This window comes from Bombina bombina, chromosome 4, assembly GCF_027579735.1.
Source record: "Bombina bombina isolate aBomBom1 chromosome 4, aBomBom1.pri, whole genome shotgun sequence".
NCBI classification, from domain to species: domain Eukaryota; kingdom Metazoa; phylum Chordata; class Amphibia; order Anura; family Bombinatoridae; genus Bombina; species Bombina bombina.
Genome location: NC_069502.1, coordinates 1,041,309,149 through 1,041,330,053, shown reverse-complemented (window position 1 = coordinate 1,041,330,053; position 20,905 = coordinate 1,041,309,149). Strand labels below are relative to the sequence as shown.

At 36.8% G+C, this 20,905-nt stretch overlaps 1 protein-coding gene across 2 annotated transcripts in view; it reads left to right on the top strand.

The window, feature by feature from the left end:
• PLCB1 (phospholipase C beta 1) overlaps positions 1-20,905 on the top strand; it is a 1,466,985-nt gene that overhangs the window by 931,329 nt on the left and 514,751 nt on the right. For both annotated transcript variants that reach the window (XM_053712164.1, XM_053712163.1), the window contains exon 12: positions 2,875-2,957. In XM_053712164.1, the coding sequence (XP_053568139.1) occupies positions 2,875-2,957 (83 nt within the window). The remainder of the gene's footprint in view (positions 1-2,874; positions 2,958-20,905) is intronic.

Sequence of the window (20,905 nt, the reverse complement as noted above, 5' to 3'; positions counted from 1 at the left end):
TCAGACTCGACTATTATAGGCAAATTCACCCCGCTCCACTCAGGTTGGGGACTCCTCCAGATGCCTTAATCACTTTCCAAACCACAGCAGCACTCAACTCCTCCACTGCACTGCAACTAGATGATCCGGTATCCAAAGTATCAGCTGACCTTGAATAGTAACTATCTATTTCGGTTTTCGGTCATTGATAGCTATTATCACTAAGTTCAGGGTACTGTTGGGGGCAAATGGAGATTGAATCTCGTGGCAGTTATGCAGAGTAGCTAGTTTTGTCTCAGAAAGATTTGAGATCACTTTCAGATAGATCACGAGTTATGCACGCTATAGGGTTTTTAACTAATGTAACAAAAGTTGCGTTAGTTAACCCTCTATAGCGCAGCCATTACAAGTTTTGAAACAGCCGGCTTGTGCGTGCGATATGGTTGCGTTGAGCTCCATACCGCACATAATACAAGCGCTGTTTTGACGTGCTTGTGCATGCTTTCCCCATAAACATCAATGTAGAGAGCTGGTTAGAAAAAAACCTAACACCTGCAATCACAGAATGAAAAGCTCCGTAACACAACCCCATCGATGTCTATGGGGAAAAAAGTAACGTTTAAACCTAACACCCTAACATAAACCCTAAGTCAAAACACCCCTAATCTGCTGCCCCCTACATCGCCGCCACCTACATAATAATATTAACCCCTAATCTGCCGCTCCCGATATCGCCGCCACCTACATAATAATATTTACCCATAATCTGCTGCTCCCGATATCGTCGCCACCTAAATAAAACTATTAACCTCTAATCTGCCACTCCCGATATCGCCGCCACTATACTAAAATTATTAATCCCAATTCCCCTGCACCCCAACATCACCCACACTATAATAAATCTATTAATCCCTATTTTCCGATGCTCCCCAACATCGCTGCCACTAAATAAAATTATTGACCCCTAAACCTCTGGCCTCCCACATCACTACCACTAAATAAACCTATTAAACCTATTAATTCCTAAACCGTCAGCCCCCACATCGCAACAACCTAAATTAAACTATATTAACCCCTAAACCTAGCCCTAACCCTAACATAACCCTAACCATAAACCTAACACATAATTAAAATAGAGCTAATTTAAAGTTACAATTAATACCTAAATAATACCTATTTAAAACTAAATAAATACTTATCTTTAAAATAAAACCTAATCTAGCTACAATTTAATAGTTATATTGTAGCTAGCTTAGGTTTTATTTTTATTTCACAGATAAGTTTGTATTTATTTTAACTAGGTAGACTAGTTAGTAAATGGTTATTAACTATTTATTAGCTACCTAGTTAAAATAAATACACTTACCTGTGAAATAAAACCTAACCTGCCTTACGCTAAAACCTACCATTACAAAAAATAAATAAACCTACGATTACAAAAAATAAAAAACGAAATTATCCAAAACAATAAAAATTATTCCTATTCTAATACCCTATAAAAATAAAAAAAAAAACACCCCAAAATAAAAAACCCTAATCTATAATATACTACCAAGGGCCCTTAAAAGGGCCTTGTGTAGGGCATTGCCTTTGCTAAAAAAAGAAAATCAAACACCCCCTAACAGTATACAAACCCCCTCCCCCCAAACCCACAAAATAAAAATAAAGTAAAATCTAATCTACCCATTGCCCTAATAAAAGGCCATTTGTATGGACATTGCCCTTAAAAGAACATTCAGCTCTTTTTCCTGCCCTTAAAAGGGAATTCAGCTGTTTTATGAAATGCCCAACCCCTAATCTAAAAATAAAAACCCACCCCAAAAGGAAAAAAAACATTACACAAAATAACAAACAAATTATCCAAAATAATAACAATTATTCCTATTCTAATACCCATTTTAAAAGAAACCCACCCCAAAATAAAAAAAACAAATCTATAATAAACTACCAATAGCACTTAAAAGGGCCTTTTGTAGGCATTGCCCTAAATTAAACAGCTCTTTTACCTGAAAAAAAAAATAACATTACAAACTCACTAACATTACAAACGCCTACCCCCCCCCAACCCACAAAATAAAAAATAAACACTATCTATAAAAACCTAATCTACCCATTGCCCTGAAAAGGGCATTGCCCTGAAAAGGGCATTGCCCTGAAAGGGGCATTTATCTCTTTTGCATTGCCCCGAAAAGGGCATTTAGCTCTTTTAAGAATAGCCCAAACCCTAAACTAAAAAAAAAAACACTCAAAAAACCTTAAAAGAACCTAACACTAACCCCTCTTTAGGTACTCACAGTTGCTTTAGCGGCCCTATCTTCATCCAGGCAGCATCTTCTAACTTCATCCCAGCGGCGCGGATCGGGTCCATCCTGAAGACATTTGACATTTTGATTTTGGAAATTCAAATCAGCCAATAGGATAAGAGCTACTGAAATCCTATTGACTGTTCAAAACAGAATGAATGAGAGCTTCTAAAATTCTATTGGCTGTTCAAATATAAAGTTAGGGGGGCGTTAGGTTTAGGGGTTACTAGTTTAAATGGAAGTCCCATGAAAAAACGTCAATTTTACATGTGTGGGACTGAAGTTGCGTTACAGTCTAAAAGGCTTGCAGTTCAGTTATAACGACAAGACTTGTAATGGCTGTGGTGCTGTTTTAACGCTGAAATGACCATTTTTTCAGCGTTAAAACACAAATACAAAACTTGTAATCTAGTTGTTTGTTAAATAAAAAAAGAAAAAATAGACCATTTTCATTTTTCCAAAAGAAAAATAAAGTATTGGAAAGATTGGAATCGATCCTATTGTTGTTAAAGTGACAAAAATATAAACAAAATACACCAAAGAAAATATAGTATAAACATTTATTTATTTATTCATGTTTTTGTTTGTTTAGGAAGTTATAGAAGCTATTGCGGAATGTGCGTTTAAGACATCACCCTTCCCGATACTTCTGTCCTTTGAAAATCACGTGGATTCGTAAGTAGTATGAATAACCTATATAAAGCGTATACTTTTGTTAACAATGTGGTCTGAGCTTAAAGGGACAGTCAACTCCAAAATTGTTATTGTTTAAAAAGATAGATAATCTCTTTATTACCCATTCCACAGTTTGGCACAGCCCACATGGTTATTTTAATATACTTTTTAACCTCTGTGATTACCTTGTATCTAAGCCTCTTTTGACAGCTCCCTGCATTTTAGCCAATTAGTACTGTCTCATTCACAAACCACAGGCGTGAGCACAATGTTATCTATATGGCCCACATGAACTAGCAATCTCCTGTTGTGAAAAGCTAATAAAAATCATGTGATAAGAGGCTGTCTTTAGTGGCTTAGAAACAGGCAGAAATTTAGAGGTTTAAATGTTATAAAGTATATTAATATAACAATGTTGGTTGTGCAAAGCTGGGAAATGCGTAGTAAAGGCATTATCTAACTGGTGTTGACTGTCCCTTTAAACTGGTTTCATGTGAAAATTACCTTAGTATGCAATTATTTAGTTTTGAATATTTGTTTATAACAGTTTAATGAACAAATCATGACTTCAAGTTACCCATAACTTTACAGATAAAAAAAAAACTATTTAATAATGTTTCATTACAGTTATATGTTTAAAACCAGAGTTTTGGGGAGTAGTGGGACAATTTGAACTTAGTACAGTAGCTAGAAAGAATGTCAGCGACTCCAAGCGGAGGTAGAAGATGTTTACATTAATAATATTCCCTACTCAAATACAGTCTTAAAGAGGGGATAAGGTTTCTAAATGGTAAAATGCAGTATCAGTTACTCTGTTCCTTCCAACATCTAAGAATATTTCTCTCAGCTGCTAATCTGGTCCTTGAACTGCTTATAAAACCAGCATAATATTCTGCGACTCCCAGGACTAAATAGATCAAATTCATTTGTAACCCTTTATGTTACCTTGCCTTCAAACTATCCTTTTTTTCTTCCTTTCCTGAAAGACTACAGATGTAAGGTGGTATTTAATGATAACAGACTTAAGTGATTTATGAAAAATAAGCAAAATATAATTTAAAATGTGTGATGGAGAGATTTTGCATAAATATGGGTATAAAATTAAAAAAAATGAATATAAAATGTATGTATTCAGAAGATATAACATAAATATGTGTCTAAGATAGAAGGAAAAAAAACTAAGATTACTTTATATAGTCATATTATTAAAGAGACATGAAACCCAAAATGTTTCATTCATGATTCAGATAGAACATACAATTTTAAACAACTTTCCAATTTACTTTTATTATCAAATGTGATTCATTCTCTTGGTATCCTTTGTTGAAGGAGCAGCAATATGTGACTGGGAGCTAGCTGAGCAGATCATGTGAGACAATGACAAGTGGCATATATTTGCAGCCACCAACCAACAGCTAGTTCCCAGTAGTGCATTGTTGTTTTTAAGCCAACATAGGTTTATTTTTTGACAAGGATACCAAAATAGCAAAGCAAATTAGATAACAGAAGTAAATTGGAAAGTTGTTTAAAATCACATGCTCCATCTGAATTGTGAAAGAAAAATGTTGGGTTTCATGTCTGTTTAATAATATGCATCAAATTTCCAAATGTCAGTACAAACAATAAAAATTGTACAGGCATTTTAAACTGTTGTTTTATTAGCAAAGTCTGCATAGTTTTGCGGTTCAGGAACATTCCACTTAAAGAAAAAAACCTCTTGGGCATTTTTATTTTTTCTCATTTGCCATAACCAGGGACAGATATAAATGAGCTCCTGCAGATATTACTGTACAACACGTAAGAGAGTCAGCTATCAGAATACCACAGTATGCACTTATTTGAGAAAAGTAAAACACCTATATTTTTTTAATTTTAATTACAGGAAAACCAGGCAAAATCAATAATGAAAAAAGTAGTGAAAAGCATAAGTACATTTTTTGTGCAGCATTATATTTTAATTGTATTATCCCTTTAAATATTTATTAGTAAACGTTTCTCCATTTAAAGGAACAGAAAACACATACATAAAAACTTCAGTTATGCATTGTAAAACAATGTTGTGGTATACTTTTATTAATTTTTTAAAACCTTTCCTTTTAATTTAGCTTTGAAAACTATAGATTTTCTAATTTTCATTGCAGGTGTTCTATAATATTTCCGGAGCCATAAAAATGCAGGACCACATCACTTCCGGTGGCGCGGCATCAGCTGTTCAATGTGTGCGGCACTCACTGTGCATGCGCACTCGGCCCGACATCGCATAATCAGCTGGATCAGCTGCATCAGAGGATTGCATGTGCACACGACACCCACCGCACATGCGCCCGCAGCCCAATTTGCATGATCAGCTGGATTAGCAGAGCAGAGGGTCGAGGATTTCTACAGACGAGTAGCCTTTAGTGCGCATGTGTGCGCTGCCGTAAAAAAACACACAGAGAACCTATGGGAAGCCAACAGGCAACTCGCCTGTAGAAATCCTTGAGCCTCTGATCAGTTGATCCAACTGATCATGCAAAGTCGGGCCACATGTGCATGCATGGTGGGTGTCGTGCATGCATGAGCACTAAAGGCAATTTGCCTTTAGAAATCCTCGACCCTAGGATGCAACTGATCCACTGTCGCGAATGCACAGTGAGTGCCGCACACATCGAACAGCTGATGCATTCTTATGTGTCCGGGAAAATTTTAGAACACAGGCAATGCACACTGCAGATATCTTAAAGGACCCTTAAACTTGATATTTAAAAAATACATAGAATGTTACATTATTGCAAGTGAAACATTATTGCAGTGTACATTCATTATTTATTTTGCAGCCTTTTGCTATAAAATATATATAAAAAATTGTACTTGTTTCACTTTCTCGCAGGGAGGCTTGGGTCAATACCTCTAGGCAATTTATGTGAGCTTTTGCTTACTGTTCTGTCACTCCCTAAGCTTCTGTTGTGTCACATGCTTTTAAAAGGTGGATTATCAGTTTTGCATTGACAATCATGATAGTAAAATCATTATTTGCAATAGTAACTAAGTTGAATCAGTGCTAAACCTTCTTAAAGGGACACTGAACCCAAATTTTTTCTTTTGTGATTCAGATAGAGCATGCAATTTTAAGCAACTTTCTAATTTACTCCTATTATCAATTTTCTTCATTCGCTTGCTATCTTTATTTGAAAAAGAAGGCATCTAAGCTTTTTTTTTTTGGTTCAGAATTCTGGGCAGCACTTTTTATTGGTGGATGAATTTATCCACCAATCAGCAAGAACAACCAAGGTTGTTCACCAAAAATGGGCCGGCATCTAAACTTACATTCTTGCATTTCAAATAAAGATACCAAGAGAATGAAGAAAATTTGATAATAGGTGTAAATTAGAAAGTTGCTTAAAGTTTCATGCTGTATCTGAATCACAAAGGAAAAAAATTGGGTTCAGTGTCCCTTTAAGGGAATACTAGAGACAAGGCTACCCCAGTCGGCACAAGTGCAAACAGAGTTTGTGCTATATCTGAATATTAGTTTGTGATTGGTTAGCAAGGGTTCTTTTGTTGTGAGTGACAGGGAAATCACTTAAAAGAATAAACATAAAACAATTTACTCATTTGACAAAACAAAGCTGCAGTTTTTATTGCAAAATTATTCTTTTATATGAAGGTTCATAATCATGTAATTTATAATTGCAGCAAACAAGTTGAAAGTTTGTTTTAAAAATGTTAACACTTGGCTGATATTAATTCTATAGCAAGACAACAAATATGTCCCATAATCACAAGTTGTTTATTGTCCATTTAATGGCCTATGTTAATGCTTTTATTTATGTATTTTCTTTCTAATGTGCTATTATCCAGTTCTCAAGACTATGATTCGTATGAACACTATACTTAAGGCCCAGTTCTCTAAAGCTTCCTAGGCTTGTGTGAGATTTTATAAGAAATCTCACCAGTACTATAAAGCCCCTGTCTTAATACTCTAAAGGCATTTTTTTTACCTTGAGAATAGTTTGTCTTGCAAAGGGGTGCTATTATTATTATCAGTTATTTGCAGATTCTGCAGAGCTATACACATGGGTCTGATATGCAAGGAAACAATTATGGAAGACAAAGGGACAGATGGCCCTGCCAAAAGTTGCACTGTTGTAAATCAGCTTTCATGAAGGGGATCTGCAAAGCAGCTGGGCTCGTAGGCTTACATGCTAAGGTGGGTAAAGGGGATGGCAAAAGGAAGAGACGAGCTAACATAAGAAGATGTTAGTGTATATTGTATGCATCCCTCAGCAGAATAGTCTTTAAGGAGTACTTGAAACATTGAAAACTAGGGGAGAGTCTTGTAGAATGAGGCAGAGAGGTTTCAAAAGATAGGGCGAATCTGGAGAAGTCAGATAGGAGGACATGAGCAGAACAAAGGGGATGGGAGGGAGACTATGTGCAGACGGGATCAAAGTTATAGGGGGCAACAGTGTTATTGAGAGCCTTGAATGTCAAAGTAAAACTTTTTTTGTGTTTTATTCTAGAGTTTAAAGGAAGTCAGTGAAGGGATTGGCAGAGAGGTGCAGCAGATGAGGAGTGACATGTAAGGAAGATCAGCCTGGCAGAGGAATGTATTATGGATTGTAAGGGAGATAGACACGGCTAGGGAGGCTGGAGAGGATGGAGTTGCAATAGTCCAAGTGGCAAATGATGAGAGAGTGGATTAAAGTTTTATGTGTGTCTTGTGTTACTCTGGAAGCGGCAGGAATTTCATGTGGGAAGTGAAAGAGAGATCTAAGTCAATTGTGACCCCAAGACATTGGGCATGCTGGTTGGGGTAATGATGTTATTATCAACAGTTATAGAAAGCTGGGAGGGGGGGGGGGTAGAGATTTTGGAAGGGGGGGGGAATAAGGAGCTCAGTTTTGGAGATATTTAGCTTAATTGGCCAAAGACTGGATGTGGGGAGTAAAATAAAGATATGAGTCAAGTGTGACCCCAAGACATCAGACGTGCGGGGTTGGGGAAATGATGATGTTATCAACAGTTATTGAAAATTAGATGGTAGAGATTTCGGAAGAGGGGGGAAAAAGTTTTGGAGATATTTACCTTAAGGTAGTGAGAGGACATTAAGGATGAAATATTAAAAAGACAGTTTGTGACACAAGCTAGAAGGAAGGGGTTAGGTCTGGTGCAGAGAGGTAGATTTGGGTTTTATCAGCATATGATTGATATTAAAACCCGTGGGATTATATTAAAGAACCTAAGGGTAATGTATAAACTGAGAAGATAAGGAGAAGGAGACCAAGGACAGAGTCTTGTGGTACCCTAACAGAAAGTTCCAAATGGTAAGAGGATACGCCAGAGAGGGTTACACTAAAGGTCTGGTTAGACCTGTAGGAGGAGAACAATGAGAGGGCTGTGTCGCAGATGCTAAAGGATTGAGGTTTTGGAGCAAGAGAGAGAGTCTGTTCAACAGTTTCAAAGGCTGCAGACAGATCGAGAAGGATTAACAGAGAAAAGTGGCCGTTTGATTTTGCTGTAATTAGGTCATTAGTAACCTTAATTCTTGCTGTGTCTGTGGAGTGTTGGGGTAAAATCCAGATTGCAATGGAACAAGTAGTGATAAATGTGTATATGCAAGCTTTTACAGATGTTTTTGAGGCAATGGGGAGTAGCTAAATAGGGCAGTAGTTGGATGGGGATGATGGATCGAGAGATTTTTTGAGGATAGGTATGATCAGTGCATGTTTAAGGGATGAATGAAATATACCAGTGCATAGGGAGAGATTCAAAATATGTGTGAGGATAAGAGGAAGAGTAGGAGAGAGGGAAGGCAGTAGTTGTGAGGGGATGGGATCAAGGGGACAGGTAGTGAGGTGAGAAGAAGATATAAGGGCAGAAACTTCTTCCTCAGTAGCAGGGGCAAAAACGTTGAATCTGTGGCTTTGTGGGTTTCAGACATCAGTGAACGGTTAAGTGGGTTGGGGATTGATAGTATGTTGAGAGATAATTTAATTTCTGATGGAATCCATTTTGTTGGTAAGTTGGTTGAGCTGAGAGAAAAGTGTAAATAGGAGGTGGGGGAGGGCAGGGGAAGGAATTCAAAGTGATGAACAGACATTTTGTGTTTGAAGAAAAAGTAGAGCTAAGGGTAAAGAAGTAATCCTTCTTTGGGAGGTTAAGGGCAGAATAGTAAAAGTTTAAGCTTAACTTGTAATGAAGAAAGTCAGCTGAACGTCAGGATTTTCTCCAGTGTTACTAAGCATTGAGGGAAAATCCTCATAGGCAGCGTGTCAGAGGAGTGTAGCAAGGATGAGGATGAGTGCATGACTTTTGAGCTGTGGTAGGAGGTGCCATATTGTCGAAGACCAATATAAGAGTAATATCATAGTGACTTATAAATTGGTTAGGGCAGGAAAAGGAGGACATGAAAGAAGTGAGCAGAGGTTTGAGATAGTTTGATGTTGCCGATCTAGTGGCTTAATGCTTCTGTGGAGTTTGATGTGAGGTTAGGAGGGAGAACAGTAGGAAGTGTTGTGATGTTACAAGTGAGGAGATGATGGTCGGAAAGAGGAAAAAGGAAATTTGTGAAGTTTGAAAGTGTGCATTGATAACTGAAAATCCGATCAAGGGAGTGTCCATGTTTGTGAGTGGGAGAGTCAGACCATTGTGACATTGTTCTCTGCATATAAGCATGTGAAGGCAATGCATACATTACAATAGGGTTACAAAATGTAAATGAATTAAAAATTGCATAAAACAAAAATAAATGACATTTTTATATAAATAAATAATAATAGAAATTCACCTCCTACTCCACTAATATGTATAACCCACACACAGGCCTTCCCCACTGACTTAAAACTCACCCTGCCATATTCCCCACTTTGCCTGCCCTGTGGTCAAATGCCCCCCCCCCCCGCCTTCATTACTTTCTAAGGGAGAAATCTCACAACTTGCAGGGACAGTCCCTTTTTTACATACTGTAATTCCCTGAGGGCAACCCCTGCAAGTGACAATGGCCTAGTATTGAATTTTTAATCATTGGGCCCAAAATAAGATGCCTTTAATAATATACTCTAGACCAAGGGTCAGCAACCTTGGGTCCCCAGATGTTTTGGAACTACATTTTCCATGATGCTGAGACTTAGCAATCGGTAATAGTTTGAGGACAACATAATCTCATAAAGTCAAAACTGTGCAAAACTTTATTTCTTCTACACAGTTGCTTTTCATTACAGCTTATTTTTAAACAATGCATTGATATATCTCATCATTTGTTTAGGCTTTTAAAATCCATCAGGTGATTAGAATTCCTTTAGTGAATTACATTTTTAGAAAAACTAGGCAAAATAATTTTAAGAAGTTACATATGATATACCACATAAATATCTCACAAATCTTCCTTCCAATGCTCTCTGGCATTTAAAGAGTTCTATTTTAGCATTTTGTAATGTAATAAATATAAGCAAAGTAAATTTAGAACTTGCATCTGTTGTTATTGCATATACGTAACTCAGGACTTTAAAATATTCTCAGTGAAATATATATTCTCTATTTGTAGCTTGAGAAATGAAAAATAAACCATATTTATTTAGCTGCCTTTTTAAATAGTTCAACTTTATTGTGCTTTAGTTCTTTTCTAAAGCTCAGACTTGTGCCAAAAGTGCTTATTTAGAAAAGAAGAATCGAGCTATTCTGCATGTTTTATCCATAGATTGAACAAAAACACGGTTCTTTTAAATAAATTCTCTTCTGGCTTAAAACTTGTATTGCATAAAAAATTAGAGGACAACAGCAGAATGATAAACAGAATGTTGTTTACTAAACATGCTATCTGACTTTACATTTTCACACTAAAAATAAAATCCAAAATTTCAGTTCTGAATTACCTAATGAACAAAAATGTGTGAAGGGAATGACGTAGCCACTATAAATGTCCATCTTTAGTGATAACACCACAACAAAAAGCAACCAAATCTTATTCTGGCATGTTAACCATTATACAGATTTTATAAAAAATTTTTTTTTTTATCTATTTAAAGGGACATGTTAATCAAGATAATAGTTCATTTATCATTGATGCAACTGTGAAGAAAACATTTAATGATGCATATCTGTTTTTCCCCCTTTATTTAAAACAAACGATCAGCTCTGATCTGTGATCAGTTAACATTCATCTGTTATTTTTACTTTCTCTGCATGGTGAAAAAAAAAATCAGAATCATTAGTGCTGAGTTTACACTTTACTGTGATCTTGTGGGATTTCACCATAATCTTACAGGATTTCACTATGATGTGGCAACATGTCACAGTAAACTTAGCAGAAGAAAATAAAATGTGTGCCTAATGCATGCTGCCATTGTAAGTCCCAGGACTACCATCATAATTGGATGTTTAATGTTCCTTTATCATGACATGTGGCTTTTGAGACTTTTTAAAAGTAAATATCTTTCTTTTTCAATATTAGAGATATTAATGTTATATTTTCTAGTCAGCTTTTTACAAATATGCTTAACTGCTTTCAAGTGATTTAGAGTATGGGTAACGTCCCTTTAAGTATGAAAACAGTCGCCCCATCGGAGCTCCTATGAAAAAAATATTATATACAAGTTCATAGCTATTCAAATTACCTATGCAATATAAAAAGAAAACCTTATTAAACATGTGGGGAAAAAAATTAAACTGGTGTTTCAGAGGCATTTCAATGGTTTACCAGGGTTTTTTCACCAACCAGCACAGAAGCAAAAAATATGCAGCCAAGGCAAAAGCCAAATATAAAAGCAAATTAATTCAATATTGATGACGACTGCCTAATGTGTTTGAATACAGGTTTGTTTCAGCTTATCTAATGTAAATTCAGTTCTACTAATTTTATCATTTACATATTCAAAATTGGGATTTGAACATTTATTTGTAACTTGTAATTAAACCATTAACAGGTTACTTAAATAAAATGTGCAAAACTGCAATACTTTATAAAAAAAAGAATGCACTGCAAACAGCCGAGATAGGCAGCACAAAAGAAACCAAAAATGTGTTTTCAAGAGGTTGAGCCTGTTGAGTTAGAAATGTAAAAAAATGTATCAAACTGTCCCTAGGGGAGGTTGTTTTGCCACAAAGGCACATATAAAGTTTGTGATAAATAGGTTATCATTGGACCGGAAGGGAGCCAGGCTAGCAAAACTGAATTTACCTACAATTTATATTTCACATGCAAAAACTTGTGCAGCCCATCCACTCACAACCAAGTGCAAACCAGCAAGGCTTGCCTATAACCCCTGACAAATCAGTGAATGAGCAAGCCTGTACCGCAAAAGGTCAAGAGCTACGTTTCCAGTTTCATATATTGAACCCATTGTGTGGTTTCCAGTTGCTTCTCAACTTATATGCCCCACCAATACTTTGCACTAATATCATTTTGTATACCTATACTTTTAAGAAAGCTTGCACATGGTTTTGGGCTTTTCTCTTTCAACAGCCTTGGGGGCCGATTTATCATGGCCCGAATGGAGCCAAACAACCCTGTTTCCGTGCGAGCCTTTAGGCTCGCTGGAAACAGGAGTTAAGAAGCAGCGGTCTTCAAACTGCTGCTCCTTAACTCATCCGCCACCTCTGAGGCTGCGGACATCAATCCGCCTGATTGCATACGATCGGGTTGATTGACACCTCCTCTGCAGGGGGCAGCATTGAACAAGCAGTTCACCAGCTACAGCATATCATGCCCGCCAGATATTGATAAATCGGCCCCTTGATCTCTACCAAGTGGCATATCTTGGCTGTACATAATGTTTTCTTATAAAATGATAAACCTAAGCTTTAATCTCCATTTAAGATATTGAATTTAAGCACAAACATAATTAGATTATCAAAATGTTCATTTATGATTGCACACAAATTACTGTACAATTATATATATAAAAAAAAGATATGATTACTCAAAATAATAGGTGCAAAAACGAGCAAACCACCGGCACTGTGATACAAATTATATGTAGTGTAGACACAGATGGTCCAGGAAATTCTGCTGTGTCCAGTGCTATGCGTCTAAGTTATCACAAATATTAAAACCAAAAGGAAAGAGACGTGGTTTAGCACTCTACTACTATATAAAAATTACTAATTACAATAAAACTAATGTTTTAAAAAAATAGCCATAACCAACAAAACACAAAATATGTCATACCCCCCACAGCTTCCAGGCTGATAATTAGAAACTCATCTTCGGATGGGAGTCAAGCTAAAATTGACTTTCTAAAATTCTTAGAAGTACCTCTCCAGAGCAGAGGGCTTTAGATAATTCAGCTCCTAGTCAATTATGTGCATGTTTTACTTTTAGAGAGCCACAAAAAATGTCTGTGTTTATAGGGTTTTTTTAATAGCTTTTTTAATAGGTTTTTAGATGTTTACCCAATCAGATTTTCCAGTCATATCACATTCCTAATAAAGTAGTTTTAACTAATTTGCTTCTAATAGATTCAACTGCAGAAAAAATCAAATCATTGAAATACATTTTAACAAACAGGGTTTTGTCCTCTTTGAAAATGACCATCATTCTTCTCTGGAGATATTCATTGATATGCTAATTAACTTTTAATAGCTTTGGTGTGAACTGAAGATGGTGCAATGAATACGCAGGGAGTAATTAGCCATCAGGTTAACTTCACCATAAATTAAGAATAAATACATAAAACTTGCTCAATTAAAAACAGCCCATTAGTTACTCTGGGGCACTAGTAATCATCGACCTTATTATTTTTTTATAGGGAGTTTTTTTTAAAGTTAAAGATATTTTGGAAGTGATGCATTACTTTTAATAAACCACAATACAGTCCAACTTTCTTTTTAATAAACTTAAATTCATAGTTATAATTATGTCAAAGCAGGTAACTTCAACTGAGATTTCTTAAAAAGCATGTGTGTAAATGTAATATTACACAGAGGCTCTACAGCAGAACTCTGTTGCTCAGATGAATAAATGTCATGGATATCCCTACCAAAAATTGGACTGCTGGACATTACAAGTACAGAAATAATTAAAATATGTCTGTTGGGAAACATAAGTATTGGAATTGACAAATACTGCTTTAAAGGTCTGTGGTGGAAGTTTTCTATTTAACTTCAGTGCACCAATTCTATGCCCCTGTTAGGGTTGTTCTAATTGTCTGCCCGGAATAGGACCCAGAGGCTGAGAAGTGGCTAAGTAACACGGTCCCAACACGTAGTTCCCAGGATAAGACTCTCAGAATAGTATAGAGAGTAAAGCATACAGTAGAATCTGCAGCATGAATGTAAAATGTGAATGGTTACAGGTAAGCAGAGATTGATCAGACGGGCAGAGGTCAGAGATCCAGATTGGTAAAGAAGGCACCAGTTTGGGCGTCAGATGGGTAGTTAGAATCAGCCAGAGGTTACAAACCAGTCGTGCAGAGGGAGGTACCAAATCGAGAGCCAGGAAGTAAGTCAAGACAATCTAAAGGTCAGGGCAGGTGGCAGGCAGGGAAATTCCAGTAAACAAACAGTAGTCAGCAACAAAATAACTAATTCACAGAATAGTGCACCCAGGACCACTAGGAACCAATACACTGGCAAGGATCTGAAGTCAAGGTGGCCTATTTAAGGCTAATAGCATGGGAACTAATGAGGCACGTTTAACTGCTGAGTCACAACAGAAATTGAGCAACAAGGCAACAAAGGAAATTTGCCAATAACACGCTCACCCAACGAGTGCTAAGGAACTTGTGGAGCGCTAAGGGTCTAGGAGATGTTGCTAAGGACGTAATGAGCTCTACCGAGAGTGTGCTGACTGTCTCTTTAAGAGAAATAAGATCAGCAGCAGTATTACAATGAATACAGGTGTAATCCTCTCTGATTTTGTTCATGTAAATTTCACTTAAAGGGACATAATATTCATATGCTAAATCACTTGAAACTGATGCAGTATAACTGTAAAAAGCTCACAGGAAAATATCACCTGAGCATCTCTATGTAAAAAAGGAAGATATTTTACCTCACAATTTCCTCAGCTCAGCAGAATAAGTTCTGTGTAAAAAGTTATACTCAGCTGCAGCCCAGCTGCAGGTACAAAAATAAAAAAATGAAGTAATGAACAGCAGCCAATCAGCATCAACAGTGCTGAGGTCATGAACTCTTTTACTGTGATCTCATGAGATTTCACTTAACTCTCATAAGATTTCATTGTAAACTTCCTTACACTGAATAGGGAAATAAGATGAGTGTGCACGAAAGCTTGCTCCTTCGGCTGTCCCGGGACAGACATACTGATTTGCTGCTTAGAAGTCCTTTACAATGGGATGTGGCTACTGAGAAACTTTTGAGGTAAAATATCTTTCTTTTTTACATAGAGATGTTCAGGTGATATTTTCTAGTCAGCTTTTTACAGCTATACTGTATCACTTTCAAGTGTTTAAACATTTGGGTATTATGGCCCTTTAACTAAAAACAAATTTACAATCTAAAGGTCAGGGCAGGTGGCAGGCAGGGAAATTCCAGTAAACAAACAGTAGTCAGCAACAAAATAACTAATTCACAAAATAGTGCACCCAGGACCACTAGGAACCAAATACACTGGCAAGGATCTGAAGTCAAGGTGGGCTATTTAAGGCTAATAGCGTGAGAACTAATGAGGCATGTTTAACTGCTTAGTCACAACAGAAATAGTGCAACAAGGCAACAAAGGAAAGTTGCCAATAACACACTCATCCAACAAGTGCTAAGGAACTTGTGGAGAGCTAAGGGTCTAGGAGATATTGCTAAGGACGTAATGAGCTCTACCGTGAGTGTGCTGACTGGTTCTTTAACAGAAATAAGATCAGCAGCAGTATTATCGGTTTGTTTTAAAATTAGTGCATTTTCAAGTCATTACTGAAAAATATTTAATGTTATTAAAATTAATACAGGTGTAATCCTCTCTGATTTTGTTCATGTAAATTTCACTTAAAGGGACATAATACTCATATGCTAAATCACTTGAAACTGATGCAGTATAACTGTAAAAAGCTGACAGAAAAATATCACCTGAGCATCTCTATGTAAAAAAAGAAGATATTTTACCTCACAATTTCCTCAGCTCAGCAGAATAAGTTCTGTGTAAAAAGTTATACTCAGCTGCAGCCCAGCTGCAGGTACAAAAATACAAAAATGAAGAAATGAACAGCAGCCAATCCGCATCAACAGTGCTGAGGTCATGAACCTTTACTGTGATCTCGTGAGATTTCACTTAACTCTCATGAGATTTCATTGTAAACTTCCTTACACTGAATAGGGAAATAAGATGAGTGTGCACAAATGCTCGCTCCTTCGGCTGTCCCGGGACAGACATACTGATTTGCTGCTTAGAAGTCCTTTACAATGGGATATGGCTACTGAGACACTTTTGAGGTAAATACCTTTCTTTTTTACATAGAGATGTTCAGGTGATATTTTCTAGCCAGCTTTTTTACAGCTATACTGCATCACTTTCAAGTGTTTAAACATTTGGGTATTATGGCCCTTTAACTAAAAACAAATTTACAATCATCAGCTAATAGAATTTCAAACACATTCTGTTTATTGCCAATTATTCTATGCTTAATATAGTTAAATGTTTAAATTAATTATTTTTAAGTGTACTATAGTATGCACAAAAAAATTCCATAAGACATATACAACAATTATTTTAACAGATGAGAATGAAGACACCTTAACTAGAAATCCACATCAAAATATTTCCATATAATCATTGTATAAATACAGATTTGTAACTTTTTTATAAAGTCATGATTAAAACTAATTTTTATAAATGTATTCCTCATGGTATTTGTAGGGCACTGCATTATTACATTTGCATTGTTTCTACAATAGAATTATCCAGTACCCACTATTAAGATGGAAACATAATAGTCTAAAGCCAATTTTAAATGTACATGTTATATGGAAATTACTGATTGCAACAAGACACTCCTGTCCTACAGCATGTTACTCCATAATGATTATTGGACAAGGTGCACACATTTTGCAGACAGATTTATGAGTGATAGAAACACAAACTCGCATTCTATTTTATCTGTACAGTAAATATATATCCGGTTATAGAGTTACTGGACTGTATGATCTCAGTGCACAATATAATCATCCTGAATTTACAGGTATTGATCCATTTTAAGTCTACTGGTTTTAATTAAGAAGATGGATTTCACAACCTTATCTACAAGGAATCCAGAGAATCTAATTGGGTTTTTACCACCTATGATATTAGTGTTTTATTTTTAGATGTTGTAAAAGAGCTTAATTTGGAAAATAAGCAAATACCATTATTATGTTTTGTACTAGTGTGTGTAATCATTAATCAATATAGTTGTTAACAGAAATATAATTTTAAGATTAAATCCATGTCAAACATGGAACCCAAACAAAAGTTCTACATTTTAAAATATTTAAGATGGGGGGGAGGAGCTAACTCCTGTAGTGGCAGGACGTATATTGATGGGGCTCCGGAGCTAAGCTATTAACTACAAACTACTATCCGAATCCTTATGCTACATAGGGGGTGACAATTGCTTTTGTAGCATCTAGATATCCTATCTGAAATTCCAGGAACTCCAAAAGCTAAAAATGAGCTAAAACACTTTGTTTACATCAGAAGATTCAACCACATGGCGGACTCCTATATGAATGCAACAGGCTGGTAACGTACGACACCTGCCTCCTATTGTGATGGATGTGGCTATACCTCTTCTGAAAGATTTACGCTTACGCCTAGACCAGCATTATGTAAGCTGTGTCGCCATACTGAGATCCCCCACCGATGCTTCTCGCACGATTCATGAAACTGATGGTCTGCTCCCCGGGTGCAACGCTGCAGGGCCCCAGCACTTGCCCCGGATGAAGTCAAGCACAGTGCACAGTAGTACAGAGAGAGTGGAGGGTGGGAACGCTTTCAAAGAGCAAAGAGCTGTAGAATTGGAAGTTTTACAACCCATACATCGCACAGATTCTGCTATTCTGGTGCGGAGGTCCCAGATTGTATTGGACACACAAGTGGCTGGAATTTCTGAAGCCTCAGCAATCCTCCCTAATGACCTTTCTACAGGAGCCTGATGTTCAACTATCTTATGATGACAGGCCTGGGTGGCTTAGGTCCTATATGAATTTTGGCTGTTCTCAACGGGACTCTGACTCCAAACTAACCCAGGTCCTACTACATTGCTTTTTTACCCTAAGAACTGGAGTCGGGTGATTATCTAATGAACTCAGGGCAGTGTCTGGATTACCTACGCACAAGCTACAGCGGGCCACTGTCCTATTCTCAGCATTGAGACTTTGTTTAGACTGAATACACATTTTTGAGATTCCTAGCCATCTATTCAACCTATACTACATAGTTGTCTAGAGAGGTTTTGACCTAGGGAAGCCTCTATATTACTCTATTGACTAAACAAAGAGGGTTTTATATATTTTTTATTCTTTTGATGACTGCCAACGGTCTTAGTAATGCCTACATGTATTTTGTTCTTTGTTGTTGGGGCCTCTGTTATGCCCCCTGCTCTTATTTAGTGGGTCACAATGTTATAATACTAAGTTTGTGATAGCAGTTGAATAGTTGCTTAGCTTACTGTTATTCTCTTTACAATGTAAGTTAATTTTTCATACATTGTAGTGAACTTTACTACATACTATATCCCTGCAGTTATCTTTGATCTGCAGCAAAAACAACCAATCTGTCTCCATGTTGGTTCACGCATGCTGATTTTTTTGTTGGGGACTACTTTGCATTTATATTTTTGCAAGCCATTACACATAACATAGTACTTAGCATCTAACCGAGAGTCCACTAATATAATGATTGTATGTTTGATTCTGAATTTAGCTGTTATATTTGCACTGAACTAGCCTTTCCTATTAGTTCACACGGGGTCTTAATACTGCCTAGATCACTTAGCTGTATCACATTTAATATTTAAAGCTGTATAACAAAGCCCTAGATAAATCCATTATAGCTCACCCTGGGGCATGCTATAACACTAACATGAGGCCGGATTACGTATCCCTTAACTGCACATTTTATATATTTGCTTGAGGACTAGTACCTTTATCCTGTCCGCAATTGTTTTACAGTTACATGCAGAACTATATATCATATATCTGCCCTTAGAGTTTCAGACCATGACTAGTACAGGTCCCACTAAAGCTGTATCAATTATGTCCATAGCCAAATGTTCCATTTAATCCTTGATTACCCAACGAGGCATGAATATTTCCTAAGCATTCTACCATACCTTCTACCCTAGACATACGCCATTCATAGTTTGTTTCGGGTCATAGAGCAGTACCCCAATGCTCATGTTGCTGTCATATTGTAATATTCATCTACTTTTGCATTGTTTATAATATACAGAAATTCCGTGTAGTAGCCCACAGCCCTCACATTATGTAATGCTGCACCTGCCACTACGCTGCTCAAATATTATGATCTCGCATTGTTAGAACTTGTATATGAGACAATGAGGGTCCAGCTAACTTTGCAATATATATTGATATCACTGCTACTTGAACTTTACCTAAAAATGTAAACGTTGATCTGTTATATAATGCTTCTAGTGATATCATAGTTGGTCTACTCCATGCATGGGCTATATCACTCCTTTGTCTCCCTTAGCCGACGAGGGGGATAGGGGATTATTTGTGATTATATGGAAATCAACTTGTCCCCAGGTATATGGTTTAGATGCTAATACATACAAGTCCCAGGTAGCTTGAGGCTTATACCACTGGTGTATGATCTCCACATAGTTGTGTATTAATAAGTTATCTATGCACATTTTAATTAAGATACAACTCCATTTGTATATCCGATGCCCTACGATTCTGTTATAGTCCAGAATGGGGAGACCTATACTATTGATAGAACTATCTAAAAGCTGCTATAATAATTATGCATATCCTTACATTATCACCCCCTCCTCCCCCATATGCTAACATGAGTTCTCAGTGGGCTACATCTAACTTAGAACTTAATTGTTCTTTTATTTTTACTTTTTATACAGTGTTAACCTTTTGGCATATTGCCTCAAGCGGTACTTACCCGCTGAAGGATTTTCCTTACTTAGTCTTACTAGACCAAAAGGAGTCATAAACAGGACCAACAAGGTTTACAAGTGTTACCTATATCAATTGGTCCAAAAGTGACCAGCTCGCTAGTCCTGCAAAAGCTATTAAGAAACTAGAAAAAAGAGGTTTCAAATTATTACATTTTAGCATTCATTTTGCCTTTTACTCTATATATGTCATAGCGTTTGTTATGTATTTTTCTTTTCTTCTGTGAAAAACCTCAATAAAAACCTATTATAAAAAAAAAAATTAAGATGTGTTTGAGATGATTTTGGAAATTCAAATCAGCCAATAGGATGAGAGCTACTAAAATCCTATTGGCTGTTCAAATCAGCCAATAGGATGAGAGCTACTTAAATTCTATTGGCTGATTTGAATCAAATCAGCCAATAGGAATGCAAGGGATGCCATTTTGAATTGTGTACCTTGAATTGAAGATTCAGTGTACGGCGGCAACCATATGAACAGGATGCTCCGTGCCGGATGTCTTCAGGATGAATCCGCTCCACGCTGCCGGGATGAGGATAGAAGATGCCGAATGGATGAAGATGGAGCCACCGGGTTGATGATCCTTCAAGCGGGACTTCAGCAACTGTAAGTGGATCTTCGGGGGTTAGTGTTAGGATTTCCATATTAATATGGGAAGAGTCCACAGCTGCATTCCTTACTTGTGCGAAATACTGAACCTGGCCACCAGAAGGAGGCAAAGACACCCCAGCCAAAGGCTTAAATACCTACCCCACTTCCTTATAACCCCAGTTATTCTTAGCTTTTCATCACAGGAGGTTGGCAGAAAAGTGTTAGAAGATTTCGGATTAGTCTCTTATGGAGGGTAGTACTCTTCAAGATGGGACTGGAGTTTTAAGTAGTCCTGTCAG